Here is a 23,519-nt window from a genome sequence, read left to right on the forward strand (position 1 = left end):
CTTTATATGAGCAACATTTTGAGTTCAGGACAAAGTTGTGAACTTTTTAAAAATAGAAAAATAAAAAAAGAGAGTTTGACTCTGTCAACAACTTACAAAACTTGAACACAGAACTGATTTTCTATTGTTAAAAACCAAAGTGCTCTAGGAGTCTAGAATTTGTTTTTGGAAACGGAGGTCCCTAGGACAAATGGCATACCCAGTATCTCATAAAACCACTATTTTAAGTCTAGTCATCATAAAACTGTCACTGCAGAACATGGCCTGCAGGCACTCAAGTTTAGAGCCTACAGTGTTTCCAGTGATCAGCATTTCAGACGTGTTAACAACCGAGATTTGAATAAGAGAAGTGGTAGTGTAAGAAGATAAGCATAACTTCTCCCCTTTTAAGTGAGATTGGCATTACTCTGTGAACTGCTTTTTTGGATAATTCCCCAGTCTCTGTTGGAAATTGCCGCCACTAACAAATTTTTTAGGTTATTTCCCTGATGTCACTTTTCTCCCTGGCATTGCTGAGTTTCTATTATTAGCCCATGTGAGCTATTCAGTAGATTGCAATCTTCATGGCATTAGTACTTGCCAAAAGAATTAAACCACAGTATATAGTGATTTTCAAATGAGATTTTGAAGAGAATGGTACAACAGTACCTTATCTGTTGGTGATCCGGCAAAGTTTTTTAGAAGGGATGACAGCATCACACCAACTTACGTAATTATTCTAACATATACAATCAGCTAGAATGGTCTTCAGTTCAGTTGAAACAGCACTATAGTGTTGAATCGTCTCACACCTTTGCAGCATGGGAGTTTCATTACCATTTAGAAGATGCAGTCACTTAATGGTTTTGCCCAAGAAGTAGCTGGTTGGAAACACGAAGTTCTTTTGTACTTAAACTGAGGCTACCGGTCTGAATGCAGAATGTCACCCTGCCCTGACTGCAGGAACAGTCAACATACAAAAGAATTATTTGTCAACCTTCATCCTAACCTAGGAAGTGGCCAAACAGTTTGAGGAGTGTGAGAAAAGAAAGTGGACTGTCAAAAGAGAAAAAGGGTTAGAGACTTACATAAGGTCTTTGGTGGGATTGTTCTTGAGATTCTTATCGATCAATTCCTTGAACACCGTCTCTTTGAAAACTGGAGCATGGAAAATCTATCTATCTTTTGGTTTAAGAAACGCACACAGATTAACAGGGCGTGCCTGATAATGGCATGTGGTTATTCAGGGTGTGAACAACCTCTAGGGTCTGTCAAAACGGGCAGCTTCAGGGTTATTTAATCTCCATTGAAGAAGCAGAAAATCAAAGCACAAGAAAATCGTTATTGAAGCACAGTACAAATGAGAAGGGCGTACAGGGAGAAGCAAAATGTTATTAAAGTACAAGATGTGTATTATACTATATACAGTATTATACCAGACAATGTCCATATTATGAATAATATTAACACAGAATGGTCACTTATAATATTTTTTCCAGATACATAATCGTAGAACTAGTCAGAAAAAGGACGTTTCGCATAGAATGCGATGTTCTACTTTTTCCCTATGGAAAGAAAAAAAGGTATAAATGTTTTGTCTTTGGCTGTTTTTCAACTCCTGTTAAGCACTGGACAAAATATTACCTGCATAGAGAGTTGTATTTTACCGTGCAATGCCATCTCCTGATGCCACGGCACGGCTGGAAAGGTGCTCTGTGCTGAGGCGGGCAAGTAGCGCGTCCTGCCCGATCTGCTCACTAGGTACTGCGGCGGGGCAGCTTGTCACGCAGACAAGGCTGAAATGCCGTCACGCCCAGAGAGCAAACTGAAGGTCTAGCTGAAACCATTCTTAACATCGGTAGTTAGTTTCCCGTGACATGGGTAGGTCACGCTCTGCTTCACCCGCTCCAGCCGGCTCGGCGGCCGCGGGGCCGCTGCCCCCCCCCAAACCCCGGGGCCGAGGCCGAGGCCGCCCGCCGGCGGCCAGGGATGAGGGGTAGGGGGCGAGCCTAGGGGTGCGGGGGACAACTGCACGGAAACTTCAGCGCACACACGCGGGACAAGTCCCCGGCGGGCTCGACGGCGGGCGCAGGGCGGCCTAGCTTTGATCCCCGAGCGGGACAGTTTGCCTGCGGGCGCTGGATCCCACCGCGGGGGCTGACCGCCGGCCCTGCCCCCGGGCTCCTCGCCCGGCTCTCCCCACCTGTAGGGATTTCGCCCTGCGCCCTGGTGGCTGGAATGGGGAAGGACCGAGCCCGAAGCGGCCGCCGAGACGCTTTGCTCGGGGAGAGGAAAATTCCAGCCGAGAGGAGCGGCCCTGCCCCCGCTGGCCGCTGACAGCCCGCGGCCGGGGCCCAGCCGACTCCCCGCACCGGCCGGGCGTCGGGCCGCCACTGGAGGGAGAGCCGGGTGCGTGGAGGCGGGCGGCGAGAAAGGGAGGGAGGAGCCGGGACGGGAACAGGGAGTCTCTGTTTCTCCGCGGGTGCCGGGGCAGGGAAGGCTCCGCGTTTCAAGTTTCTCGCCGCGAAGTTTTTTTCGCTGTTGTGGTTTTTTTCTTCCCCCCCCTCCGCCCAAGGTGTGGTTTAGCGAGCGGCCGCCCCGGCGCGGGCAGCCCAGCGGGGCCGTTGTGCGTGGCCGTGGCCGCCGCCGCCGCCCCGGGAAGGCGCCCCATGGCCGCGCCGTAAACAGCGGAGAATGCCTGGGCTCGGGGGCAAGGCGGCGCTGGGGGCGGCGGAGCGGGGCCGTCTTCCTCGGCCCGCCCCGAGCAGGTGAGGCGGGGAGCCGCGGCGCTGTGCGGGCGGGTCCCAGCGGCTGCGCCCGCCCTGCCCCCGAGAGCCGACCTGCGCTCGCTCAGCCGCCGGCATGGACGGTCGCGCTCAGCAGACGGCAGCCCCGCCGCCCTCGGGGTAAGCACAGCTCACCGCCCGGGTGGGAGGTCCGGGCGCCCCCCGGCCCCAGCGGGGGCAGCCGGCGGGGGGCCGCGGTCGTGCCGGGCCGTGAGCGAGGGCGGGTGAGGTGAGGTGCGGTGCGGTGCGAGGGGGCCGCTGGGGGCGAGGAGGCCGGCGTTGCGCGCGTCCGGCTGCAGGGTGCGGCGTTTGGGAGGCGACCGGGGGCGAGAGGCGGCTCCCCAGCGCCGGGGGGCGAGGGCGCGCCCCGGGCTTCGGCGGCGGAGGACGCGGGGCGGAAGCTCCGCGCGGGCCCGCAGCCCCCCGGCCGGGCCGAACCGAACCGCGAGCGGGGAGGCGGAGGCAGATGGAGCAGCGCGACCGTTAAACGGCTGCCGGCGCGGCGGGAACAGGCGGGCAGAGCGCCGTCTCCCGCGCCCCGACGGCATCTCGGCTGGTTCCCCTGGCTGAGAACGGGCTCTCCGGCGGGACGTTGGCTGCGGGACAGGCCCGCCGGGTGGCCGGCGCCCTCCTCGGCGGTGGCTGGCTGAGCAGCGGCGTGCGTGTGCGGGCTGCGGCGCCAGCCCTCGCCCCTGGCCGGGGGCATTTCCTCAGCGACGAGCCGCGACCTGCCTGCTGCCGCCGCCGTCCGGCCGCCTCTGCCGGGCTGCAGTACTGCCGGCAGCCGCCAGTGCAGTACTTGTCGGGGATCGGCTCCTCTCGAAAATCTCTGTAGCGCAGAATTTACCAGCCTGACCATCTGCAAGGTGTAAGTTCTGTGTGTGTGGAAGAGCTGGGCGCTTCCCAGTGCTGTGGTAACTGCCCGCATTGAAAGAGAAAAAAAAAAAAAAAGCCAAACAAGCAGCATCTGTTGGGAGAAGTAAAAGGGTTGGTCGGTTTGTTTTTACGTGTTAAGCTCCTCTGACGAATTGCTTATAATCTGTTGGAAAACGTAACTTTAAAGAACGTATTTTTAAATCTAAGTAAAACTACCCCGGTTACAGATCAGGAGGAGGACTTTCCGTTAAGTAGCCGGCTACGTTTGAAGAAAATTATTTCACTCAATCACTTCAGTAGGAACTTGAGGGATTCAAAATACTGAGAAGACTGCTGGAGTTACCTGTAAATAGAAGGGACAAAATACATGGCGAGTGTATTTTTTAACAGCAAGACTTTCTTGAAGCTTCCATATTATATGCAAAAATGGATTAATTGGATTTCTGACCAAGTGAATACAGGATAAACAGCTACAGTTGATGGTAATTTAATGTAGTATTTGCAGTAGTAATCAGATCAGTTTGAAGTCGTGGCTGTGGTGAATATGGAAGACTCACAGAGGAGGGGTATTTATTTGCTTAGGGCCTTGTGGCAATTCCACGTTTATGTATGGCCATTGAGAAATGAAGTTTATATTGTTAATCAATGTAGAAGGTATAATTCCAGTATAGATAATTACTGATTTTTTAAGACTTTGGATACGTAAGCACAGTTGAAAAGACTGAGCGTAGGCTAATAGAGCATGATACCAGGTTAGGAAGTGACTAAATCAGTATGTCTTGGAGGTCCTCAGTTTCACTTGTGGACAGGAGCATGAAAACAAGCAAAAAGGCACAATTAAAATTTTGGTTGTTCTGACAGTTTCTCTAGGCCTGTCGCCTGCCATAAAGCTGTTGCTTATACTGAATTTTTGGCTGCTGCTTGACTTAGATAAGTCAGGAAAAGTGGTCTGTTCCCTTAATGTGACTTCAAGCATCTGTCAACATTCACATCTCAGTTTTGAAAAACATGTAGCTAACAGCAGAGCTCATTTGCGTTAGCCCTGCAGATATATTTTCAGGCCTTTTATCAGCTGTTCCCATATAATTTGGTACTTAGGAAATCAGTTTATCATTCCTTTCTTGTTACAACAAGAGTTCTTTATTGGCAGTCTTAATTATTTCCTGAAGATGGTCTCATTTGCTTATCCAAATGCTGGATTTGAGGAAAAAAAATCTGGATATACCAGCAAAAACGGCAACTCCCAGTTTGCTGAAAATGATCCACAGATATGTTTTTGAGTAGTAAGCAGTACTGTGGTTCTCTCTCTGAGTCGATAGGAAAAATTGTGCAATCTGGGAAGAATTTCGGTTGAATTAGCAATTTTCTTTAAATATATTACCAAATGATGTGATACTGCATTATATTTCTTCTTAACTTGTTTAGCCAGGTGGAGAATGTTGTTAATCCACAGCTGAAAACTGTTTACCAGTAAATGTGTTCTTAAATCACTGTTTGAAGTTATGTGGTGTAATTACTGATAACTCTTCACGGCTTAGAAAGTCTGTTTGTGCTAACTGCCAAGAAGGCTGGAGCTGTTAAAGGTGTTTTGTGAGTTTTCAAGCACTGGTGTTCATTTAGCCTTGGAACTTCTATGTAACTTAATCATCAGTGACTCTTCAATATAGAATTTTGTTATCAGTTCTATGGGGACAAGCTCTGGGAAAGGATCCTGCAATTATATCCTGGAAGACAATTTTTTTGCATGCAGGATTATGCTTTCCTATTGAAAAATTGTTTATTAAAACTGGTTGTAGTTAAAAATGTTTGCTTGAATTTGGGGGAAAATATGCTAGTGTTATTCTCGCTGTACAATCAAGGTAAATCGGTAAAGACTTTTAAAAAACAGCCTCTGCTGGAATTTTTTTTTGTTTTTAATGTGGCAAATAGAAGGTGTGCCCAGTAACTGACTGGAATTTTTTGGAATATGGTGAATAGGAGGTGTGCCCGGTAACTGGCTGGACATGACACATAGTTTCTTCTGGTAGCAGAAGAAACTTGGCTGGACTGACTTTTAAGGCGTTTTTATAGCTCATCTATCTTGCCCTGAGTTTAAGCAGCACTCATGACAGTGTTCTCCTGCCAGGCCAGTTGACGCAGTCTGCTTCTGTTCATCACAGAGCTGAATTGACTTTATGCATCGGCTGTGTTATGGGATGATAGGAAAATGTGTGGTTTAATACTTAAAAAGTGGTTGTGGTTGGTATCCCACCTTTTGAATACAGTTTTCCTGCTGTTGCTGGATAGCGATCCTGTACCCTGGAGTAAATTAATTTTTACATTATTAAGTAGATTTCGCTAGTTGACACAGGCTTTTACCATGAAGAACTGTATTGTAAGTTAATATGCTGTTAAAATATTGGAGCAAAAGTGGATTTTTGGTAAATGGGAGGTTGATTTCCTTTGAAATATTAGAATGCATATTGAGGTCCACCTTTAATTCAATTCTAATCAGTTTCTGATAATTTTACTTTATTTCATTTGTTCCCTTAAATCATATTTAAAGCTATATGCTTACTTTCAAAAGAGCAGCTTCTGACCTGCTTTACATAAGCAAAACCCCCTTGTTTTGTCATTTTCTGTTTGTGTGTCTAATGAACATGCTTAGGAGATACAGCTGCTCTCCAGGGGCTGAAGATAGAGATGGTTGTATTGGGGTGGGTTGCCAGGGCTGGCAGAGCCAAACTGAGCTTTGGTTAGCTTTCTGCCAGAAACACTCCTCGCGTGTGTCTTCGTGCTCCCATTCCCTTGTTGCTCGGCCTAATGAATGTATTTGAAAAGTTTAATAAGAACAGGAGAGAAGTCTTTTTCCCATGGTTAGGGCTGTCTCAGGAAGTGAGAGATGTTTTCAGAAAGAACGAGAAAATTAGCTTTTCTCTTGTGTGTGTAACCGTTGAGTTTTTATCAAATCATTTCAATCAGGTTACGGATCTCTGGAGATATCAGCTGTGGCTCAGTGTTGAGAAGTGTCTGGTATCAAGCTTAGAATACTGATTTGAGCTCTCTTCCTGTCTTTCACATTGTCGGTTGAGTCAGTTCACAACATAGCCACAGGTTTGTTCCAAGTATGAATGAAAGTCCTCCCTGTTGTGGAGTGTGGGACGGGACAGAAAGTGTAGCAATAGCTGCAAACCAAGCATTCTATTGCCAAGCCACAGCAGCAGACTAGGGGTGGGGGGGTGTGTCTGAATTTGCTCAGTTTGGTGAGATTTAGGTCAGGGCCGAAACTACATATTTATCTTGCAATGAATTAGCTGTTGCTATTGCTCTGTATACTACATTATTGTATAGACGTATTTATGAAGAAATGCAAGTCCTTTTGTGCTTGTGCTACTCAATGGTAACACTATCTAGGGTCAGAAGTTAGTCTGGCATGGGTATAGCAAGTAGTCCAATCTTAGATGTGCTTTATCTCTTAGACTGAGGACTTCAAGATAGATAGTTAGCTCATTTTTTCTCAGCCCCATGACTGATGAAGGTCAACTAATTGAGCAACAACAAAATGGAAAGAACTTTGAGAGTTTGTGACCATAGAGTTTGCTGGATGTTTGAAACGGGGAATTAGCTGCTTTGTGGGTGCATGCCCACTTGAATGCTCATCATTCCAGGGCGTAATTTGCCAGCTGAGTTCTGAACATACACTCAATACTTCTTGAGGGGATTATGTTGTTCTTTTTAATGTATCTGCCTTAACCAAGGCAATGTCAAATAGTTGCATGACACAGTGGTGCCATGAACTGAATGTTGTATTTAAAAGCTGGTTTGATTACTCAAATTTTGTCAAGTTTGAAGTCATAGCAGAGTGCCTATAGAGTAGTCACTGGTAACGTTCACTGTTGGAGTGTGTTGCTGTGGGAATGAGATCAAGGAAACATTAGGCAGTTGAGGAATGTGGATACTAGGGTGAAAAAATGTGTGGGAGGGTAGTACACAAATAGAGAAATCAGCAGAGTTATTTCAAAGCTTTGTTCAAGTGTGATGGTATCCTGTGAAAAGGAAAAGTGAGAGATAGTTAGTGAGGTATCAGAAGCATGTGAGGGGAAAAAGTGTTTGAGTCTAAAAGGTGGGTTTCAGCATTACCTTAGGGTAGGTTCTTTTCTTTCTATTGTTACTGGATTTTTTTTTTTTTTTGGTGAACTTTAAAGGAGATTGCAGTGTTTATGTAAACCTGAAGATCACTGTTTATGTTGAGTAGATGCATCTGTGTTGGGTAGAAGAAGAGCTGAGCCCCTTGTAGGGGACCAAAAGCTTAGATTCCAGAGGAAACTGAAGGTCTTTACAGGATTCCTGTCATCTGACAGATAAATGAACTCACTAGGAATTTTTTAAAGTAACAAGTAAATTGTTTCTCCTGTAATCTGGCAATATTTAACTAGGTCTCCCTTTGTGAAGTCCCGTACTGCTTCTGACTTTCTTGATTGTAGGTTGGAAGAAAGTTTCTAAGCATACAAGTTTTTCTAGCTTGACTGCAGTTGTTTTTAGCTGCCACTGTTGTAGTTTTACGTGTGCTGGAGAGCAGCAGATGCCAAATTATCCAGCCAGCCATTGGAGTTGTAATAACATTAGCCTGCTCAAATAAGTTGTGGGGTTTTTTTTCTCTAGAAGTTAACAAGTCAGTATAATGAGCTGCTCTCTTAATTTTAGTGGATACAAGGAATGCCAGGTGTTCTCTTTTATGGCTGCTTGCAAGTTAAAACAGATCTGATTGCATGCTTTCTTTTCTTTTCACCTGGCTGTCACTTGCTTCCCCAACAGCTGACCTGCTACTCTGACTTAAGTTCACGTAGCTGCCTACTGTTTGAGAAAGAGTTGCTCTTTACTGTATTTGCTGTCACTATGTACTGTTCTGAAACTCGGAGAGTTGACGTCAGGGCATTAGAGGATGACAAGAAGCTGAGATGTTGGCTCCTAGACTCCTGTAGAGTTCTGTGGCCATGCTCAGCATTAGCACAATGAAGAGGAAACTCTAACTGTGCAGCATGCGACAATGGAGAGTTCAAGGGGGAAAACCACCCCTGCTGTTTTGAGCTGTAACAAGCAATTGAAAACTTGAGGTTTCACCTGAACTCTCTCCTAAGGTAAGGTCCCACAATTAAAAATGCAACTCTCTGTATGAAAGTAAACTTAAAACATTTACTAACTGGAGTTCCAGTAGATGCATTCTGACTTAAAATCTGCATGGTGATGGACTAGTGGACAGAAGTGCATTTTTTTCATAGTTTAAGAAACATTTTTTTTATGTGTCAGAAGTGGAATGCCATGGGAATCTTTACAGAATTGAGAGTTCCTGGATTTGTTTTTTATTTGCTAGGACGTTCAGAAGGGGCATGTATGTTTATGTGTATCTTTTGGTGATTGCAAATGATCAAAGTGCTGTAGGTGGTTAGAGGACTGATCCCTAATCTACGTATGAAATGTCTCCCTGGGGAGCTTGCATATATGTTGACTGTGCTACGAGACTAGGGTTGTCAGGATTGCTATTTTCAGTTAAAGAAAATAGAGCACATGAATATTTTTAGCTAGGCATAAGCTTTCTTGTGTGAGAAAGCATGGTTTTGTTGGAAGCTTTAGTTCTACAGAGGTTTTCATTGAAGAAATAGCTTCCAAGCTGTCCTTTCTTAGTTGTATTTTAAAAATCCTTTCTGCACACTTCTTTGAATTTCATTCTGTTCTGGAAATATAGCTACTTGATTTTGAAAACATAGATCAATCTTATTTAAAAATAGACAAACAAACCAACCTCTCTTCCTTCCCAAACAATGCAAACAATTGCTCTATCCTAAACAAGAAATGTTGTGATCTTGAACTTTTCTGAAATACCAACAATGGTACAGTTTTAGTTCTTTGCCCTACATCTCTCCTACAAAGTGATACTGTCTTAATTAAAAAAAAAACAAAAACCAACCAAACAAAAAAACCCCACACCAGTCTATCTCAAAATAACAGCATTAGACACATAAATATTTTTCTTTAAAATCAAATCCCTTTTTGACTTAATATCCCTGAATATTGATTTATTGTTTTAAAAAATCTTGGATTTTTTCATGGGCCTTGGTTTTCTGTTGGGAATTAATTTTCCCTTTTGGTATTTTACCTGGCTTTCATGTCAGACCTTCAGATGCATTTTCTTCCAAAAACTAAGGCTCTGTTTTTTAGCAGGTAAATTTCAAATGTTTTGCTGCGGGAAAGGCATAAGCATCTTCTTCAGTTGTCCCTATAATACAAACATATTATTGATAAAGTTGTCTGGAGGGACTCCTTTTTCTGTTCTTTTTGCAAAATGTTGTGTCTGTCACCGACCTTGCCCCCAACCCCCAGTTTGTTGTGCTGGGAGCCTTGCTGAATAAAGTGAGTTAAATAAGAATGTTCAAGGATGTGGGACCATCAGTAGGGTAGCAGTGGAAACTGTGTGTTACTATTGCCCAGATGCTTTGCATGTGTAGCTATCAAGGTGATTAGAAGGGCAATAGGGAAGAATACAGTGCATCAAGTTTGGGTTTTGTCATTTACTATTTTATCATGTGTTTAAGTATCATTGTATTGCTCTTGACTGTTGTAAAACCTAGTACAGTTCTTCTGTACTGTCAAACTACATTGACAAAACTGGATGTAATACTGCAGGTACAAGACAATCTACTGAGGTATCTATTGTTTAACTGTTCTTGTGACAGCAATGTTGAAAGCATTTTTTTACTCGAGAGGAGTGATGTTTCGTCTCTGGATCTGGAAAAAAAAGTAGGAGCCAAAATGTCTGTTATTAACAAAGTTGAGAAAACAAATGTTTACAACTCATCATGCTGGGTTGTAACTCCTTCAGGCAAAAATGAAGTACATATTTCTTTACTAGTAGCTGTGGACTTAAACCTTTTGTTCTTTTCATTAAAAATGCATGTTGTGCAGAATTAAATATGAAACCATTCTGGCTTTGAGAGCATAGAAACTATTTGCATGGTTGGATGTTTTTTTTAATTCTTTAGTTTGCAAGACAAACAAGGTGTTAGTTGATGACGATCGTGTAGTAGGTGGAATTTCCAGAGGTGGAATTTCTGATTGTTTTCATGAGTTTGTGTAAAATGAGAAATTCAAGCCATGATAGAAATCTGGGCTTTGACAATTTTTATTTGTTTTTTTTTTTTTTTTAATTCAGAAGCTTTAATTCCTCAAAATTAGGTACTGCTGTGTGTTGAAAGTTGTCCCTACGTTCATAGACTTTCATTTCTTAAGAGTTACTGCTTGCTTCATCTGCTCTATGAGGTCTCCAGACATAAACTTTTCTGTATCCTCTGCTGGTCTCTGATTCATGGTCTCTCATTTCCCCTTGCCTGCAATTTTGATCCTTTCCTTCCACCCACACTACAGAGCAGCCTCACTAATTCCATCCTTGGCGCCCTCCTTGAGCTATTTTTACCTCATTCAGTTTTTAAAATACTCACTACTTGGAGAAAGTCCTGTTTTGCTGAATCTTAAACTTCAATGTGCTACTACTTCTTTTCAAAAAGCCTTTCTCATAGATCATGCTTAGGAACTTTGAAGAATTGTAACAATTCCTAAGGCACCGTAACTGTTGTGGTTTTTAACATTTGGAAGTGAAAGTGGTCTTTCCCCATCTGCTTTTATTGGTGGCAGATACTCTTGAAGACAACACCTGGGGTTTTTTTCTTCCTTTATGAGGGGAGAAGATTCCTTCCTCCTATTACATTAAACTATTTTGCAGTGTATGACCCCATCCTTAAAGTCTTCCATAGACTCCTTCTGCTTTAGCGTTTTGGATTCTGGTTTTGGGTGTTCTTTTAAATTTTGAGATTTAAAAAGAACCTGGCCCTTCAGCTTGGTCCTTCCATCTGTTGGTTTGGTTTTCGGTTTTGGTTTGGTTTTTTTTTCTTTTTTTTTTCTGTGACCCATTCTGCCTGTATCTGATTTCTCTTCCCCTGACTTCACCCTGAAACTGTAGATTCTTCTTTTTATAAATGTGCCTTTGTGTTTAAATATTATGTGTCGCATTTTACCTAGCTTAATGCATCTTGCTCCCTTGTACTTACAGGGGCATGGAGACTATATTTGCTACAGTGTTTTAAGGGGAGAAGGGCTTCCCAGGCCCCTTCACATTCACACTTTAAAGAGGGGTCATGGGCTGTCTTTGCACTTGCTGTGCTAGTCTGCTCACTTACCTACAGTTGAGTAGTGCCTTGGACATTGCAGGGCTTGCAGCTGAGATCTTAAGGCAGCAGTGACAGCTAGAGACATGAAACAGGATTTATTTTATTATTTTTCTCCTTTCAACTAAGTCAGAGTTTACTTACAACTTATACTGTGCTGTCCTTCCTCAAAATTAGATATATTTAATTTGATGTCTGCATGACAGCTTATCAGGACATTTGTGGTAGAAAATGAACTGGGTCAGAAAGAAATGGAACTGGGTCAGATGTGTCCTTACTCCTTCAGCTCCTTAATGCTTCTCTTTTGTTTCTTTTTGGTTGATTGGTTGGGTTTTTGGGAGGGTGGGGAGAGGGGTCTGTTTTTCTTCTAAGTGATACGTACAGGGATCAGAGGATTTTGAAATCTAGGTAACTTTGGGGTTTTGTTTTGATTATTCTTCTGCAGTGTAGGACACATATTCCCCCCTCCCCCATAGGTATCATTGAGATAGTCTCAACATGCCAGGCAATGCTTGTTCACTTTTATAGAAAAGCAAGGTGAAAATCTAGAAGGTATGGAAAACCAAAGCATTTTATAAGCACTCCTTCAGAGCTGATTGGCAGTAGTGAGCGGGATTGGAGAGAATCTGAAGCAGCTTATTTTGGAAAAGTAGTGAGGATCTGACATCACTGTCTGAACTGTTGGAATCTCTGTCTTATTTCTAAGTATCTTTCTTTGACTGTTCTCATATTTCCACTGCCCAAACATTCTTACAAACTTTCCAGTCTTCCTCCCAAAATACACTGCTGTAATGCCTCTTTATCTGTAAATCTCAAATGAATAAAGGAGGAGGAGGGAAACACAATGAATTGTAAATGTTAACTGAAGCCTTAAAATAGACAATGATTTATTTTAGGAAAAAAAAATGGAGGTTTTTTACTATGATAGTTTTAGAAATATTCAAACAATTTGATCAGTTCTTATTTTTTCTTTCTGATGGTGTTCCTTAACATACTGCTTATAGGCTTCTGTCTTTTTTTTTTTTTTTTTTTTTTTTCTTCTCCCCTGCTTTTACTTACCAAAAAATTTTCCTGGATTCTGTAGCTGCAATGTGTAAAGCCTGCCAGCTAATGGGTTTATGGGATTTTTTATTTTTTTTTTTTAAGACTGCTTTCTAGCACTTAATCCAGAATGTTTTTTATGGTAGAATTGAGAATATTTGGAAATAATGACACATAACATAAATGCTGAAATTTCATCCTATACAGTGCTCAGCAGTATTTTATATGTGTTGACTGTAGATGGAGATTTTAAAATTACTTGGTACCCTGACTGAGTAGTCTCATGGAAAGATCTGTATGGTGACAAAGTTCTGCCCCTCTGCAGAAGAGACAGATGTCCTGCATGCAGTCTCCACTAGAGAAGAACAACTGGATTTTCTTTTATGTTTCCTGAATGAAATCTGTCTATGTATACTCTTGACAAGTTGATGCTGCCTCTTCCTATTCAAGGTGCAGAGATCTGTAGTAGGAAATCAAGTGCCCAGTGAATCATTTATTTTGTAAACAAATGTTTGTTAGAGCCACTTGGAAGAACTTTAGCAACTTAAGATAGAAATACCCTTGCAAAATTCTACCCTGATTAATTGAGAAGCATGCAGTTCATCTGCCAACAACATACTCAGAAAAGAAAAATGGTTGAGTATGTAAAGAGTTCTTCTGTTACATGTAAACAAAAGCTCCAAGATTAGAAGTAATCATATTATGAGGTTTTAACTTTCATTTAGAAATAAAATAAATAACCAGTGAGAACTGGAAAACTCTATCTACAGTTATTGGCCTTTCCTGCATCCTGTCACATCACGTTTCACATCTCAGTCATACACTGAGAGTAAGTGTTTCCTTGAGTCAGTTTGTGGTATCATGTGAATAAATGCTTAACGTGGTAGAAAGATCTCTAGTCTGCTTGTAAAAGAGCATGTGATACTTTGTCAAAGATAGGAAGGGGTAGCTAAACATGGCATAGCATTTGTTGAAATCATAAAAATTCAGTCATTAAGCTCAACCCATTAAAAAATTCTTGGCTTCTGACAGTAAAAAGAAATCCATCTGTAAACTTGAATCATATCCCCAATCTGATGTAGCTGTACCAGTATTACATACCATTGTGTTTATCTGTGGCTTTGATTAACAAATATTTTCAGTTAAATACTTAAGTGGCAGTGAGAAGGAAATGGTTTGGTGACTATGAGAAAGACCGATTTATTCAGAGATCTGGTGCTGGATATGAAGATTCACTGTTTTCCCTCCCATTTGGTTTTTTTGGCTTTGTTTGGTTTTTTTGATAGTAGTTGTATAATTAACAGAGATTGCGTGCCCATCTCCCTCCCTTATGGATGATCTAGATGAAAGGAAGTTTCAGTGTCTCGTTCTGAACTGAGTAGGTTTGCTGCTGGTGGGGTTAAGTTTGTTGCAGGCTGTTTATGTCCTTTTCTTCAGTTAGAAGTAGTCAGCGATAAGCTGTTTGTAATCACAAAAAGTAATTTCTTTTTCTCTTTTTAAGGTTAGGGAAGGCTTTTGTCGCTTTAGGCCCTCCTTTCTTGCCTATATTCACAGTTTGGGGATGATGTTGAACTGTCAGCTTTGAATTTCTGGATCCAAAGAGAGCCTTTTGCTTTAAGCTAGCAGCACTATGGTAGTGACTTTATATCCATGTAATAAAAATTCCAAAAATTCTGGTTGTCATCATTCTATGTGTGTCAAAAGAACAGCTGGATTGCCATTAGCCACAACTTGAATCTGTTCTCCAATATGAAGCCAGAGTTCTTTCCATGGAGTTCCTCCTTTGGGCAGTGTTCGAAACCCAGCTCTTACTGGGAGAGAGAAAATGTGGCACTTAGGAGAGGTCAATGGGATTTAGGTTACTGGCACAGTGAGGGTGAACTTTTCAATTTCAGAGTTTGCAGCTGAATTTTAGCACACTCTTGTTTGTGTCTCGTTCTGCTTTTATCATCCGTGTAAATAGCTGCCCATGAACTTTTTTTCCAGATTGACTGCTCTGGTTTTCAGCATGTTAACTTTACTTTTATTACAACATTCTGTGAAACATTGATGTACTGCTGTTAAGTTTGGGGAAATCATGACAAATTTTGGAGAGGGTTTAGCAAATGAACTACCTCCAGCTTGTCTCTGATCTAGTCCTACCACTAAGCACAAGAGTAGAAGCTCTGGTCTAGGTGATGTTCTGATCTGTACACCTTGTCACTGAAGCTTCTATTGCTCTAGCTGCGTTGGTGGTAATTTTGCTGATTCTTGACCCCCACCACCCAACCCACCCCAGGCCTTTTTTTGACCATTTGTAGACAAATCCAAGGTTCTCTAGTGCTCTTGAATCAGGGTCATTATTTTCTAATAAAGAAGTTTGCCCTATATTGGTATTAGTAATTGCCTTTCTGTTTCCACTGACGTTCTGCTGGCATGTGCTTACCACTTGCTTGAAGATAAATCGGTAAAAATGTGGATGTCTTGTAGATATAACTAGCAAAACATTCCTCATTTTTAGTGATTTAATGTATGCAACAAGCAACATTTTCTTCTAAAACTGTTGTGAGCAAGTACAGTGGTTAACAGTTAAGCACTCTTAGTCTTTCTATTTCTAAAGCGTGACAACATGTGAATGGCATGTTCATGAGTTACTGCATGGTTACAGAGTATGAGCATGTAAGTCATTCAAAATGCTATTTGGCTGGTTACTTTCATGGGTAGGAATGTGGAAAATACTGGATTTCTGACTGTTGTGATAACACAGGGTACAGAATTATTAAAGACTTAATCTGAGAGGTGTCTAATCAAAATTTTTTATACATATATTCTTTTAGGCATTTTAGAGAGAGTGTCTGTTATATTCAGGGAAAACTTCTAAATCTGGGGAGAACTTACAGACATGGTTTCAGATCTTAGGAATTTGTGCGTGTGTGTTTTAAGGGCTTTATAAGATCTTACAGGTTAGATCATTCAAGCAGTATTTCTGTCCTTTCTTCTGAAAGCCATAAAGTAAGAAAATTCTTCTCCTCTGAATTTTCTTCATGTTTTACATGACTTCCTGGGTGGGAGAAGTGTGTTCCTTTTTTTTTTTTTTTAGTTAATATATATAAACTTAAGTCACATTGTTTCAGAGCACTTAGTACACATCAATATACTCTATAGATTAGGTAGGTACCATATTAGAATTTTCAGAAGGAAAGAACCAGGAAGATAAAATGCTGCTAAATTGGAGGGTGCTATTTCTCATAATGAGAAAGCAGTCAGTTATAGGAACTCTGATAAATAAAGTCCGTAGACAGCCCAGCTGTACTTTGAGATGAAAACAGGATGTTGGTTGTATTGCTGGAGGACTACTGTATAAATCAAAGGATATGCTATTATTACTGTGCAAGGAAGCTGTACTCCCTTAGAGTAGTTCTGTATATAAAAGAATGGTAATTGCCATGCTTATCAAGGACTGGCAGTTCTCCTTTTCCAGTTGTGACCTGGTGAATCTACCTCTAGTTCATGACTTAAAACAAAATGTTGCCAGTTATTTTAATTCCCTATTCAATAGGACAAACAGAATGTGGTTATTTTTATCTCTTTATGGTTCCTTGGATTATACAAATAGAAAATCCTTTTCCTATATTCAGGTCAAAGGTGGTTTACTGAGGGGGTTGTGGATTGTTTCCCCAGTGCCTGTTAAACCCTGCCAGTTCAAGTTGTGTCCACTTAGTCATGTCATCTGGAAATGGCCAGGTGGCTTTCTCCCCTTGCCAATGTGTGACCTTTCCTTCTCCTAACTTTTTGTTTTGTTTTGTTTTGTTTTTTAAGAGTTCACTTATAGCCCCTTTAAATTTTGGTTCGATAGGCTTAAGCAGTTTTTTGTTTATTCTCATAAGGTCTTTTAAAGCTTTTCTCTGCCCCTATTCCACTCAGTGTACTGTTCTACTATTCCTCAATGCCGACTAGAATGATGTTGCCTTTAATTTTGTTTTTAAAATTAATTTGATAGTTTTTATGCCTCTAAGCACTATATCCAAGTATGCTTTCTCTCTTTAGGAAGGAAGTCAAATTACTTTTCTGCTTTTGGTTTCCACCAGTTTGCTCTTCAGGGAAATCCTAGAAGTGTAGCATTGTTTGAGTTGGAAGGGACCTTTGAAGATCATCTGTCCAACCCGCATGGTAGATCTGTAGTATGCTGTGGGGTAGCCTAGATTGTTATTTAAGAAATATTAGTAAGTTTCTCTTAGGCAGAAGGAGCTGAATCTGGAACAACTCATGAAAGTATGTGGGTAAAGGTTAAAGTGATGTTTCTGTCATATTACATGTGTTTTTATAGAAAAATTTTGGGGATAAGTCCTCAAAACCAGAACTATTTTGGTAGAGCGATTTTAGCATAGCAGTTTACACTGGTTAGTAGAATGTTGTCAGTCTCTTAGTGTTTGTATTCAAGTGCAGAGTTAGCTTCCCTGCAGTAAGACTCCTGACCATGAATCAGATTTGAAGCCAGTCCATGCTGCTGATGCCTGCACGGTAGAGGAATGAAGAGTCTGATAAGAAAGTGAGAAGGCGGCGATGGTGAGTCAGTTACGCAGACCTGTAAGGGAAAGCAGAGATGCTTTGCTCATGAAAGAATCTTCACTCTTGAAGGCTTTACAGCATAAACTTAATATTGTTTTAATATTGCTTTTACTTTATACTGAATTATAAATTCATCTTCCAGATTTATGGTTTTCATGAATTTTGATATTCAGAATGACTTTTCTATTATTTACCATTGCTTATCTACATTTCACTGAAGTTCTGTGAGAGAAGGATGTTGCAGGAGCTGTTTAGGCTTATGTAACAAGTTGTCGTAATCCCTAAGGAAAAATATATCTATAATATAATGTTCCAAAAACCATTTCAATCTTGTTGTTCAGATGGTAGCACATTTGAAATGGCAACTTCTTTAAAGGGCAATAGTGCTGTTATTTTGGATCATTACTTGTTACTATTATAAATTTTTGCAATTGAGAGAACTGGTTGTGTTAGGTTAAACAAGCTACACTCCTGGTGTTTGAGCTATTTTCTAAATCATGCCTATGTTGCCACATTATTTGTGTACACTAGAAAACTATCCATTCAAAAGTACCGGAGGTGAGATGCTCTCGGGGGATACGTATTGGAGCACTTTCCATTATTTTTTAACATAAATGCTGATAAAATAACTTTAGATTTAAAACTGAAATAACTTTAGATTTAAAACTGGGATGTAACTGTATGCCAATATCAATTAATGGATGTATTTTTGAAGAATTGAGGTCTCACTAATCTGCTTCTTTCTACATTTTCCACAGGGGTGGGATAGGAGGAAGAAGTCTCAAAATCTTCAATTTGCTTCTTGTCTGTACTAAACAGTTGTAGGAATTAACCAGGAGTAAAGTCTTTTTGTTGAAACAGAATGAGTTCTGTAGTACAGATTGAGTTATATTGGATGTACTTGGGAGTATACCATATTACATGTAGAGATATGTAATTTCTTTGGAGGGAGAACCTTTTCTGGGGCCAGAAGCTAATTTATTTGAAAACATATTTGTCAGTTATGGCATGTCTTAGTGTCTGTAGCAGCAGTTCATCAAATAAGGGTACATAATGTTTTAGGGTAAACCAAGAGTTTTGGAAGATGCGTATAACTTTTAAGTAGTCATGCCCTGTCGCCATTAAAGATAAATTATGAATTCTAGCTGTTCATATAAATGCACGGTGTTCTTTAACAGGCCAGAAGTGTGGTTATCAGGAGACATGCCGTGGAATTACCCTGATGTGACCTTGTTAAGTGGTGGATTTGAAAAGCATTAAGCATTATTTGAACTGGTCCAGTACTCCGAAGGCCTCTTAATTATACTGCCAGTATTATTTTTCTTAAAACTTCTAATGAAGGGGGATGTATTCTGGAGTTCTTGTGTCAGTCACGCACTCACACAGACAGTTCTCACTGTGGAGGTTGTATTGCACCCTAAAATGATTGTGGTTTGTTTGTTTGTTAAATTTTTGAGCAAGTATCGCAACTTTTCAGCCACAGAGCAAATAGCTGTTGCTTTTGATTAGTAACTTAAACCTTGGCAAGTATGTAAATTCCTCAGCAAGGCACTGGTTTTGAAGAGCTACTTATGTTCCAGTGAGAAATCTTTTGGACAGATTGTTTTAGAACATGTGATTCTTATTTTTTTTTTTTTTAAACTTTTTTCCTGCTTCTGTACTATGTTATCTGCACTGATTTACTCCTTTCCTCCAGGAAACACATTTGCAATAAAGATCCGGTCTTCTGTTTATATAGTTCCTGCTGCTTATTGCTTCCATGGGGTCCTCTTTGACCATATAATTAACAGAAAAATAACTGATATCCTGGGAATTAAGTCAAGAAGAAATTAAGCACAGGGAGCTGATAAATTCTGATGAATTCTTTCACTAATCAAGCTTCTGTTTTGACATGAAAAGGTCATCATTAATAAAAATAAATAAAAAGATTAAAAAAAAAAAACATAAGGAGCATGTTTTTCATAGTGCCTCTGGTGCTGGATCCTTTGGCAACTAAGCTTGTATGTACCTTTTCCAAAATGTAGGAAAGGGTCTGCTCTATCTTGGCAAACAGCCAGCTTGTTTCAGTTTCTACTGTCTTCAGTTTTACAATGTACTTACATGTTTAAAAAAGCCAAAAAACTTCAGGCTAGTATCTTAAACAAGTTCTACTGTACATCTTGAGACTGGGCTCTCCTGCTGCTAACTCAGACTAATCTTAAATTCTGGTTAGAAGACCAGACATAACAATACCAAGCCTTAGTATGGGTGAATATATGGAATTGTCTGTCTTTGTGCTGATGAAATCAAGCAATCCATTCATCCATCCATATTTGTTTGTGGCATATAAGCAAGACTATGTTTTGCAGGTGAAAGGATCTAATTCTAAATACTACTAGAGTCACTGTTTACTCACTTGACTTGTTATGTTGATTTACATATGCTTACACATACTTTTATATGTATACTCACTGACAGTGTCTGGGTTCAAGCATTTTCCTTTGTTTCCTAGAGCTTAATCTTACAAGTTCTGCATATTTTCAGGTAACAACGTTGTATACGTTGTCGCTGTTGGCAGTTGCCAACAGTAGAAATAATCCGCCAAATGTTAAATTAATTCTGATTGCGCACTTTCCTTAACGCAGCTTCTAAAGAAAGCTAAGTGTCTTGAATTCCAAGTACACAAACCACTACGCTCAATATACATATTCTTCTTCAGGAATCTGATGACAACTGTCACTGACCACAGCATGGAGCTTCACGTAAGCTCAAGAAGAGCAGAAAGATTGTTCGTTCTAGTTTAAGTTTGTGTTCTTGTTCACTTCCAGCCCCCTCACTTAAGATGCATGGAAAGTTGGGACTTCTAGCCAGTGTTACCCAGTGGGATGTTGTGGGTTTGCCCACTATGAGCATCTGGGGACAATTTCCTTTCTCTTTCTTATTAAAAAAACCCTAAAAATAATATGAACAGGAATGGACAAACTGAAGCAGTGGTTTCACCCCTCCAATGAAGGTCTTGGCAGTGTTAGGTGTACAGTTGGCCTCAATGATCTTATGGGTCTTTTCCAACCTAAATGATGCTTCACCAGTCACTTAGCTGCATCACTTAGCATCAGCTGTGATAAAGTTATGCAGCCGTGTAACTGGGACTAAAAAACACCAGTAAAAAGACAGAGAGATGATAGCTCGGCCTAGCTGTGAAATTTGTCTTGCCATTTTCTCAGAAGCTTATGTCATTGTTATGATTCTTTGCTTTTGACAACCACCTGGTGTTCTTATTAGCCACCTTTGACCCCAGAAAGCTAATGGTGTAGAATATTTTTAAAGGCTGCTGGATCATATGTAAACTTGCAGTCTAAAAAAATGTTTCACACAGTCTTCAATGTTACTGGGACAGAGGTATCCCCAGTTCAACCCAGTTGTTTCACATCAGCAAATATGCAGAAAATAGAATTATGAGACTAAAAATTACGGTGAGCTTGAGAAACCATGTGACTGCACACACAGAAATAGTGCACTGGTGCAGCGTGTTTATTATTTAGCCATTATGTAACCATTATTTAGCCATGTTAATTTTCTTTTTTGTTTAGAAAGCAGATTCAGCCAGGCTGTTGGCGAGTAGTTAGAAGGTGTGGTCTTAGTAGTTCATACCATGATTAGCAGTGGGATCCAGTGAGGTTGTGTAGCTAGTGGCTGATCCTTAGATATAGAAGATGGTGAAAGGTTGGTGGACCTTATGAAGAGGAGGAGGAGGGTGGAGGCACCCAGAATCATGCAGTCCGTTTCCCCCATCTTTAGCTACTGTAAGCCCTAATCTGACAGGTGAATTCTGGTGTCTCCTAGCAGTAAGTCACAGCTTGTTTGGTCCTCTGTACATATCTGAAGTGACAAATAAAGCCATAGCCTAGTTCCTGATCCCTATCTGTATGTTTGAGACAATACTAGACCAAGTTTGTCTAGGAAACCTAATGTGTGGCTGTCCAAGCACTTTCAACAAAAAGCCACTTACATGTTATGGTAGCTGCAGTTACATGACTACATCTGTTTTCCATGCACATTCATTGCCCAGTTCTACAGAAATCGTTAAAGAAGTCTTCATGTATGCAGGCTACATTTTAAAACTGAGTAGAAATCCAGGAGTGGAAATACCTTTTTGATCCAGTAGGTAATTTTGATAGCTGCTGTTAATCTCTCTTTTAAGTAGATGATAAAATAAATTTATTTCCCTTAGAAAAATGCAGGAAGTTAGCATAAGTTCTAGTCATATGTCAGCAAGAGACAGAGACAAGAATGTCATAATGTGATGGGGCTTCTGCAACATAGTTTTTGGACTCCTTCTGGGAGTGATCTGATTATGATAGTCACCCATCTGAAGTTTTTAATTTAGCAAAATTTGTACTTGTAAGATACCCTCGTACTGTTCAGTGAAACAGGAGCTTTGCATATGTTGTTAGCTTATTCTCTCAAGCATACCATACTAGCAGTACAGATGTTTTTGTCTTCTCTGGATTTTTTTTTTAATCATGCAGTAATTTGTCGTTCACTTAAAGGCAGACATTTGCGTTCTAAAAACAAATGACGCGCACAGCTGTGTAGCCAAGTGAGCCAGAGAAAATGAATTCCCATGATCTATGTGTATGTACAAGTGATGGGGACCAGAACTTGCTCTTTGTCCAACAGTTCAGTTGTGTGTGGCCTCGAGGGAGCATGTGGCTCCTTGTACTGTTGTCTTTCCATGGGAATGTAAGAATGTCTCACAGTGCTGACTAGGAGTTGTGTGCTTTTTAGAATGTGTTTTCTTATATCTCAGTTCCTTTGGGTTGTATAGAAATTTGGGCTACATATTGATTGCACTTTTGAGGAAGAGCATACAGTTGTGTGATACTGCAGTTGTTAAGAGTTGGACATAAATGTTTTGCAGTGACAAAAGCTATGCAGCCATTTAACTTCATGTTCTTGAACAAATGCTTCTGTTTAAGGATATTTGAAAAATGAAGGCAGCTATTTAGTCACCTGCATAAATAAATAGATATGAAGTTCTCAGATACCTAAGATGTGAAAACATAGATGATTTTTTTGTTTGTTCTACAGTGGGTGAGACAGGACTAGGGTTGGCAGAATCCTTTCTTTGGTATTTGATTTTTTTTTTTTTGGTAAGTAAAATTGTAGCGTTTAATTTTTTTTTTTCTTGGTGGGGTGTGTATGTAACCTCTCATCTAGAATTGAAAAGTTCTGTAATGGCATATCCTAGACCAAGTGCTGCTCAAGTTACTAATGACCAACTATGAAAGCTTAAGGCATTGGCTAGTTTTGAAATTATGATTAGCAATTGGATTATCAGCAATATGATAAGCAAAATTAGCAATTTAATTGTATAGGCTTCCTAGTGCTGTCCTGAGGTGTTATTTCAAACCTGTGAAAAATATGTGCAAATTAACTATGAACACCTCTCTGCCTTAAGTGAGGAAGTTAAAAAGCGGAAGAAAACAGAACTCAAACAGAAGATATGCTAGTTACTTCCTGAATATATCTTATTACACACGGCTTTCTCAGAGGCCATACTTTTAAGGGTATGGCCTTGATTAGCAAAGTACCTACCTGAATTTGTCCAGTTCTGTTTAGCTTTCCATTAATAATGGTATAGGTGGCAACAGAGATGGGACAGAAAACCTATTCAAAGCACTATGAGACTGCATCCAGTGTGTCTATTTTTAGCTTAAATACTTCATTTTATTTAGAAAGAATGGAGCTCACTTCCATTAGTTGCATCAGCACATGACCTTGCTGTGTTATATGTAAACAGCATTATAGTTTATGTAATTGATGAACTGGGAAGTTATTGTATGAAGTGTTGTAATTACAGTTACTCAGTGTCTACAAGCAAACACTTCAGCAGAAGCCCTTGCTCTCCAAACCCAAACAGAGAAAATAATTATAGCTAAGTCTTTCCAGTAATAAGTATTTTCCTCTGTGTTTTGTTGTTGGTTGGTAGGGGTTTGGGGGGGATCTTAAATAATTTTCTATTAAATATATGGTTTTTAAGAAATACTGACTCCAGGCACTGAGATTTTGGTACCAAAATCGGTTTATTTTACCATGTCACTAACTTGTTAAT

The 23,519-nt window shown here is 40.6% G+C and overlaps 1 protein-coding gene across 6 annotated transcripts in view; it reads left to right on the top strand.

Moving 5' to 3' along the window:
• Nucleotides 1-2,475: 2,475 nt before the first annotated feature.
• Nucleotides 2,476-23,519, top strand: part of COBLL1 (cordon-bleu WH2 repeat protein like 1) — a 94,728-nt gene continuing 73,684 nt past the window's right edge. For 5 of the 6 annotated variants that reach the window (XM_075028553.1, XM_075028558.1, XM_075028554.1 and 2 more), the window contains exon 1: nt 2,476-2,885. In XM_075028553.1, coding sequence (XP_074884654.1) covers nt 2,842-2,885 — 44 coding nt within the window. In that variant the 5' untranslated portion in view covers nt 2,476-2,841. Of the gene's footprint in view, nt 2,886-3,738; nt 4,124-23,519 lie in introns of those variants that run through there. The other variant, XM_075028559.1, reaches the window with a different exon arrangement.

The sequence above is a fragment of the Buteo buteo genome, chromosome 5, assembly GCF_964188355.1.
Source record: "Buteo buteo chromosome 5, bButBut1.hap1.1, whole genome shotgun sequence".
Lineage (NCBI taxonomy): Eukaryota > Metazoa > Chordata > Aves > Accipitriformes > Accipitridae > Buteo > Buteo buteo.